Genomic DNA, 8,279 nt, shown 5'->3' with positions numbered 1-8,279 from the left:
TTTTTGGCCCCATCACTCAAAATCATCCCAAAAGCTCTAGAAAGATATCTGTGTATTTCAGAAGAGCATCCCATAGGTTCTGGGGAAGCAGGCTCCAAGATGTGGAAGAAAATCACATCGTTTCTGAACGAGCGCTCTGTGGATACTGAGAAAAGAAACCTTAACTTTCAGAAAAGTACATTTAAAGTTCCAGTGAAGGTCATACGGTCTGTGATTATACTCTAGCTTTATTCAGGAATGTGACATTTCTAGTCACGGCTTCTTAAAAGCTTGTTCCCCCCAGAAGAAACTAGGAGGTCCGCCTGAAGCCCCCCGTGTCTCAGGCTTCGTGTCTTAGGGACGGCAGCCAACACAGCTGACTTTCAGCCCTGCCAGCGCGGCACACTAACAGCGTTTCCGCCTCCAACGTGGTGGAAGGTTAACCTTTGGATAGTTGTTGTTTTTTTTTTCCACCCACCCAAATGAACGCAGAGTACCATCGGTGACACACAGAGCGTAAACCTTTACTTTATTTCCCCCTTTTGTAGTGCAAATTAAAGTTTTGTAGCTTTTTCCGTCTGATTTTTACGGGAAACATCTGGATCTCCCGCACCACTGGAGCGCTGGCCCCAGGGTGATTGTGAGCCGCTCAGCTGTGAGGGCCCGGGATAATGAGCAGGTATCAAACGGGCTCCTACGGATAAAGCCGGCCTTGGTAGGAAGGGCCGCCTGGCAGCGTCCGAGACCACCAGGCTGAAAGCGACTGCACACTGCTGCATCTGTGGCTCTTTAACAAGTTGTTGTGAATGAGTTCATTGATGATTTCTCTTCGTCTTACGGCATAAACTCTGGTGGGGAAACACAGAAATAGAACACGGTGAGAATGATGGCTTCCTATTTCTGAGGAAATCCCATTTTTTTTTAATACTTCCATCGCATCAGGTGGCGCAGGTTAAGCCATATCTACAGCGCTAGACCCCGTCTCATCATTCCTGAAGTCCAAAATGTTGGAATACTTGCTTCAAACCCAGATAAACCATAGATAAATTAGTTAATAATGTCATTTTGGAGTAAAAATGGCTAAAATATAGTCCGAGGACGATCTAGATGGTAAATAAACACAAAAAATCTTCTAATAAATGTGTGAAACCTTGCGTTTCAGGCAGAGGGAGGAAATGTTAGCGTAATAAAGCATGGATGCTGAACTCCAGTTTGAGATGAGGTCCCGCTTTGACACGCTAAAACCAAACGGGCCGGCCATTAACAGGCAACTGTAACAAATCTGATCACAGGTAAAGAATGTCAGGTGTGTTGGAGCAGCGAGGGAGTCTCTCCTCTCCTCCTGCAGCTGTAAGACACTGATCCCAACAGACCATTACAAAAGTGGACACTAGCACAATTAGCACAATTAGCACAATATAACCCTTCTCTATGCTATGTTTGCATTTCTCACTGGACGATATTACCTATCTTGCATCCCTACACATTTATATGCAGTCTTTGCAAACTGCACTGGGACATTTATAACCAACAAAGAAGGTTTTTGCATTCATAATCTTTTTTTTTTAATACTCATCCACATTTGCTGCAACATTGTAATCCCCCTTGCAGTGTGAGTGAAGTGATATTCTCTTCTTTTCATACATGCTTAGAAAGAGCAGCTGATTCTGATTGTATTGTCTCATAACTGGGATTCGTTGTCACTGCAGTTTGAGCTGAGCGAGGCGTGTTGGACTGCTTTCAGCTGATCGTCTGCTGGATTCTACGTGAACTGGACCCGTTTGTGAACTCCCTCGAGGCGACGTCTGCTGTTATTTGGCGCCGCTGAATAAACGGACTTGATTGGCCCGGAGGATGAAAACATCGGAAAGTCGAAAGACAGAGTTTGACGTTGGAGGAGAGATGTTGACCCTAAATGTTGCCTTTTCAACCGGCAGCTGATATGAACAATTTTTCACGTGTCAGACCGATCAGCCAAGGGAGCATTAATGTGATCAGGCTCTACAACGGAAATATTTTACATCCCAGCTCGCTTATTCATGCTGTAGAGCAGAATCTGGAGGAAAAATGCATTTAAATCACCAAAAATCATGTTTTCCCAGCAGAAAACATCTTTATATTTTACAGCAATAGTCATGGGGTATTGCTGTCAGACAGGAAAACCACAGCAAGCTAATCTGTGACTGTGCTTTTCTGTTTTAAAGAAGCCAATGAATTGGTTTAATGTGTAGCTGTTGGGTTATTTCTATTATTCAAACTGAGCTTTAAACATCACTTCTGTGTTGACAGGTGTTTCCACCCCGAGAGCTGAAACACGCTTCAGTCCCAGATGACCAATAAATGACTTTAAAGCAACATTATTAATCTATCTCCGGCCCAGATCGGCTCGTGTTAGAGGAGCGGTGTGTGTCAGATTAGTTTTTGTTTTGAATCAGTCCCACAGAGCACCGGTTTGCTCCTACAGTCCCTGAATGCAGCAGCCAGCCGTTCACAATGGGCTCCTGTTTTACGCTCAGATTGCACCAACAACCACGTCTGGGAAAGCTGGATGTAAACGGCTGAACGTCTGAAATCTAAAAGAATTTATTCAGTCGCAGTTTAGAGGTCTTTTATTTATTTTTCCCCCTTCTTTTTTTTAAGCCTTAGGCAGAGTTATTGTCCTTATCTGCGGTGGAAGGAATTGCAGTTTAAACACTGATTACCTGGTTTTAAAGGCGCACAAACACTTTATGTGGCTGAGCTTTATTCCCTGTGCCCTTAATGAAGCTGGATCTTTATGGGCTCTGTTTTTTTTTTTTTTTTTTTTTTAAATGGGGTTTTCTTTCCATAACAAGCGCAGAGGGGAGGGAAAAGGGCAACTTCTCACACCCAACACAGAGAGGGAGGGGAAAAAAATCCCTTTAACGAGAGCCAGTTCTACTTTCTACTTTCCTTTTTAAACTTATTAGACCAAACTCTTATGATTACCTAAATATACGTAGAATTTAAAAAAAAACAAACACAGACTAAGCTTTTTTTTTTGGTTTGTTTAAAAAAAATACCCGTTTAATAAATAAGCAAAAACAACAGTGGAAACTGGACGGAACTTAGAGGAAAGTCGTTGGAATAAAACCCCATGCAGCGAAAAGACTCCGAATTGCATTGGTCCCTTTTACAGGATATAGTTACACAATTATGTACAATATGCTTTCATTTATTCATATATATATAAACTCATATTCTGACTTAAAGTCTTTGAAAAAGAAAATAAATCTCCATGTTTAAAAGAGGGTGGCTTTGGTGAGAGCACAGGCCGTAAAGGTGCGCAGCTGGCTGCTCTGCGTTGGCACTCTGCACAGTCCAGTCCTCCGCGGCGTGATGAATCTGCGTCCACACACACTCCCACACTCCTCCTGCGCTTGTGGCTCGCATCTCGCCTCTGCTCCATCCCTGGCCTCTGAGGTTGATCAGTTCTTCAATAATCTCTTTTACGTCGTTTAGAAGCAAACAGTCTGAAATGTCGAGAAGAACAGAGAAGTTAGTAAAGAGGACGAGGACACATTCTGAGAAATGCAAACGATCTGAATTTGACTTTGCTCTGAGAGCGACTGGGAAGTCGTTAATGAATCAATTATGAACCCGTGAGCTGAGTAAAACCACATGGACCTTTTTTTTTTATTTGCCTGGTCCAGCTGCATATTTAGTAGGAGGCACCTGAGGCACAATCCTGAAAGAATAGGAACTAGTTCCTCCTGGGCTGAATGGTCCCCCTGAGATATGCAAATACAGTCAGGGGCCTTTGTTCTGCTTAAAAACATTTTTTTTTTTACTACACCAATGCTTTTTATTTTACCTCTGAAAAGGAATAAGAATTAAAAAATAAAACAAAAAAGATATAATGAATTGATAAGAATTGCATTTTTGGGTTTAAACATTATCAGGCCAAACACAATAACAAAAAAATACCCCAACATTAAATTGACTTCAGTCACAGATTCCTGCACTGCAGCTTTTGTTTCTCACCAGAACCGCACAATTTGGTGTTATCAACTTAAATTGTAACATCCTATGTGATTTTATACTAAATACGAGGCTCACATGACACACTGTGACCCTTAACACCTGACCTGTAGACTACACTGCCTTTGGTCTAGAAAACAAGGTAGGGTGGAATAGAAAAAGAAATGTAAATACCTACCCAGATGTTTTATGTATATATATATATATATATATATATATATATATATATATATATATATATATATATATATATATATATATATAAATAAATGTTGTAGCTGTATAAACATAAACCAGGCTGCATATCTGCAGTAAAAAATGCCTCTTTAACCGCAGGCTGACTGCTCGTTAATGCGTCCCTCTGTTTTTATTATCTTGCACCGGCTCGAACTTTTCATGTCCAGCCGAGCTGCCCATTCCTGCGGTCTGCACGCAGGAAAGGCCTCTATCGCGGATCTAAATTAGCCGTGATGGCACCACAGCTGCTGCTCTCTTTCTGGCGCACTCCTGCAATTCAAACCCCACAGCCCCCGCCCTCATTAGATGTCCAGGAGAGGAGAACGAGTCTCAGGTTTAACGCTGTTTGCTGGTAGAAATAACAAGGGAGAAAAGCTCAGCAACTAGATTTCTAAGCCGATCATCTAACCGGATGCAAACTGTGCAGGTGAGTAATGGTTCTGAGCTCAGGTGACCCATAACAGGAGGCCAGTGCCGGTTAAAGGTTCTCAGGGGCCATGAGCAGAATTTAATTATGGGGGACGCTGCTTCCAGGGGTCCCTCACCAACCACGGCATCACTGGTGTCTGTTTTATATTCATCGGTTATGTGTTTCGTGTTTCAGATTTATCACGTGTTATAATTAATCAGTGATCATCAGTTACATCATTCAGATTTATTATTTATTTATTTCTCTGAATTTCCCAATCGGGTCTGCAGTTGTGGGAAGAAGAGGTCAAGTTTTATCAGTACACACAACCACTGTCAACTTGTAGTTATTTTTTTAAATCTTATCGAGAGTTTATAACAATCTGACGCTTTTATCCTAAAGTAAATGAAAAAAGTATATATATATAAAGAGCAGTTCTGCTATTTTTTATTCAAACATGTTCAACTTGTTTTCCACTCAAAGTTGTGTGTTTGTGTTAACTGCAGCTTTATTGTATTTAATAGTTATTATAGGTTTTATATATGTGTTGTTCCATTATAAACTGCTCACTAAGCTCTCTTTGATCTGTTTAACATACACTGACACAATGAATAATAACTACATATATATATATATATATATATATATATATATATATATATATATATATATAACTTTTTGTAATTGATGTGTGATCAAATCCCCATATTTCATTTTAAACCTACACATTAAAATCAATAATTTTTGATTATTTTAATTCCTGTTTGTTCGTTCCAGTCACATTCATTCATTACTTTTATTCATAATCATAATTATTTTTATTTATAATTTGTTCAAATCAGCCCTTCCTTTATTCATAGTCACCTCAGGCTGTTATTGTTTGGTCCACAGCTCACTTGAAACTCTGTGTTTGGACTCACCTCATATATTTGATCAAGACTAGCATTGATTTCTCAAGCCTCTGCTAATTTTTATAGCAAAAAGCAAAATCTAAAACAATGGAGCTAAATGATGAAGGCGAGGCACGTTTATTTATAGGCCTACTGCGCTTTTCAGTAGATGATTCAAAGTGCTCTAAATAAATACTTTCTTTCTGCTATTCAGTTTCCCGCAAATTTTAGTGAATTTGTCAGATTATTTGGGCAAAGTTTCAGAGTGACTGTGAGTCCCAACGCTTCCCTGTGTACAAAATGTGACTGAGACGAGCAACGGGGCGCAATAACTGTATACCATCAACTTCTGACCGGTCAGAACTATCAAACTGATTTTGTTAATTTTTATTACCTAAAACCAATTCGCGTTTGAAACTATTAAAAGTAAATATATATATTTTTTTAAATATTTGAGTGAATTTAAACAAGTATGACACTTTGAGACCTATAACTTCTATGAGGTGTCAAAGGCTCCCTGGGTGACATTCATGGTTACATTTTGCACAATAAGCCCAGACGTCTCAGCTCTCAGAATACCCACCGCTTTGGCATTAAGTGTCGGTCCCTGCCTGCTAGTGGGATGCTGACATGGACCAGGCGCCCTCCATCCTCCACACCGAGAACGCGTAACTGAGTCTTTCGTGCGCTACGTAGCTGCAGCTGGACATCTTGCTGTCCATCTCGTCGCTCTGCAGCACCTGGCACAGGAAGTCTATGTACCTGGAGGCCAGCTTCAGCGTCTGGATCTTGCTCAGTTTGTCCGACGGCAGCGTGGGGATGATTTTGCGCAGAGACGCGAAGGCCTCGTTCAGAGACTGAGTCCGCTGGCGCTCCCGGACGTTGGCCAGGACCCGCTGGTTCTGCAGCTCCTCGTACGACTGGCTGCTGCTCGGGCTGGGCTTCTTGCCCCGCTTCACCGGACCGGGGCCGGGGCTGCTCCCGCTGCCGCTGCTGTCCTCCCCGGACTTCTTGCTGTGCCTCCTCTTCCTGGAGAAGCGCTTCTGCTGCCGCTCCGGCTCCTCCTCGCTCGTCACCAGACTATCCACAGGGGAGACCGGGGAGCTGGAGCCCTCTTCCATTTCTTTCTTGAAGAAATGTAGAGACAGAGAGGAAAACACGGAGTCCACCTTGGAAGCCGTGGTTACAGAATAAATGTAAATCCCTTCAAAGCAGGAGAACTTCAGAGATGCCCTTCTAATAGCAAACCGAGTTCAGTCTGGCGGCTGGCCCGCGACTCCTCTCGCAGAAAAGCTTTTCTTTTTTTTTTCTCCTGTTAAAAAAATGTTTTGGGGAAACTTTGTCCCAACTTCAGATGCTAAATAGTTTTGAGGGTGGAAGGGGAGGGGTTTGGTGGGCGGAGGGTGCGTCCAGGGTGCGCCTCTCTCCGATGAGCAGGAGGCTGCGGCGGTTTGGTGTTGGAGTTTATTAACTGTCAGGCTTAAAGATCCTCCTGCTTTGGTTTGATTTGTTTCTTCCTCAGCTGTTAAACTAATCTTATTATTTATTTTTATTTATTTATTTCAAATCCAACGATTCATCAAAAACTATACATTTAAATATTCGGCTTTTAAAAAATAATAGCCTATATATATTTTTGCAAAGTAATTAAGATGCTAAAAAGTTATTTTATTCTTTATCTTATATTGCGACCGCTTTTACAAAATGCAGCCATGCGCATAACTGGCCTCTAAATAAAAATGCGTTTTGTTGGGAGGGTGCGCGCAGTGCGCACCCAGGAACGCGATTTAGGCTCGGGGTTCTGGAGGGAAAAGCAGTCGGCTTAAAGTCCAAGTCAATTCGAGTCTGCGCGCTTTTCCACATCCTAAAACGAAGAAGTGAAACAGGTTGGAGGCTTTTGTCACCAAACAGTCCGCTCTCTCCAGGATCTGCGCACACGCTTCCTAGCCTCATCCATCCTGCGCCGCTTGGCCTTGTAAAGAAGCAGCGCGCAGGTGGCTTACATTATGAGATCTGCATATTTCCCCCACATGTTTTCAAGGTTTTAATCACATCAGCTGACTGCACCTGCTTTGGTTCCGTGTCTCTATATTAACGAGGACTGCGTGTGCGCAAACACACCATAAGCTGCTCAGTGGCATCCACGGTGAAAGGTGCTTAAAAGGCCTTAAAATCAATACATCCCCTCCTGCAGGAGAAATGCCTTACTCTGAAATGTTTAGAAGCATACATTGTTATTTTAATACATTTAATGAGTAGGGAAAATATTCCACGTTAAGAAATAATTGATTTTAAGTGGCATAATAACTGGTTTCTCTAACAGTCCCTGTAAAACAAATGTGTCAAAAGCATTTTTTTTAAATGTTGAATGTTGAAGTCGCTGCTTCCCTGGGCTATATTATATAAATATTTATGACACAGAGGCCAATTTCTTTCAGGAACTGTTGATCTTGGTCATTTATGAAATGGCTAAAATAGCTGCTTTCCCATAAACTACAGTCAGAGCAATAATAATCCAGTTTTAAACAACTGGAACCGTAAGAAGGCAAAATGTATGTTGCCACTCCACAAACGGAGAAAGACGGTAATTGATTTTTCAAAAATCTGGACAGCTCACTGTTAGAGAACACCAAGAAGTAATATGTATATGACAACTGCCTGTTTGAGGGCATGCCAGGAAAAAGTCTTTTCTGTTCTACAATTACAACCATAGACAGGAGACGTTTACCACACTCTACTGGATCTTTAGATTGAACTGTGCTTTG

The 8,279-nt window shown here is 41.7% G+C and overlaps 1 protein-coding gene across 1 annotated transcript; it reads right to left on the bottom strand.

Moving 5' to 3' along the window:
• Positions 1–2,991: 2,991 nt before the first annotated feature.
• Positions 2,992–6,857, bottom strand: twist2 (twist-related protein 2). Its single transcript, XM_012876162.3, has 2 exons — positions 6,098–6,857; positions 2,992–3,470 (listed from the first exon to the last, which is right to left on the bottom strand). The coding sequence occupies exon 1, from the start codon at positions 6,633–6,635 to the stop codon at positions 6,129–6,131; it is 507 nt and encodes a 168-aa protein (XP_012731616.1). The 5' UTR covers positions 6,636–6,857; the 3' UTR covers positions 2,992–3,470; positions 6,098–6,128.
• Between the last annotated feature and the right edge of the window lie 1,422 nt (positions 6,858–8,279).

This window comes from Fundulus heteroclitus, chromosome 7 (assembly GCF_011125445.2).
Source record: "Fundulus heteroclitus isolate FHET01 chromosome 7, MU-UCD_Fhet_4.1, whole genome shotgun sequence".
Taxonomy (NCBI): domain Eukaryota; kingdom Metazoa; phylum Chordata; class Actinopteri; order Cyprinodontiformes; family Fundulidae; genus Fundulus; species Fundulus heteroclitus.
Note: the sequence above shows the minus strand (reverse complement) of the source record. Positions and strands in the feature narration are given on the sequence as shown.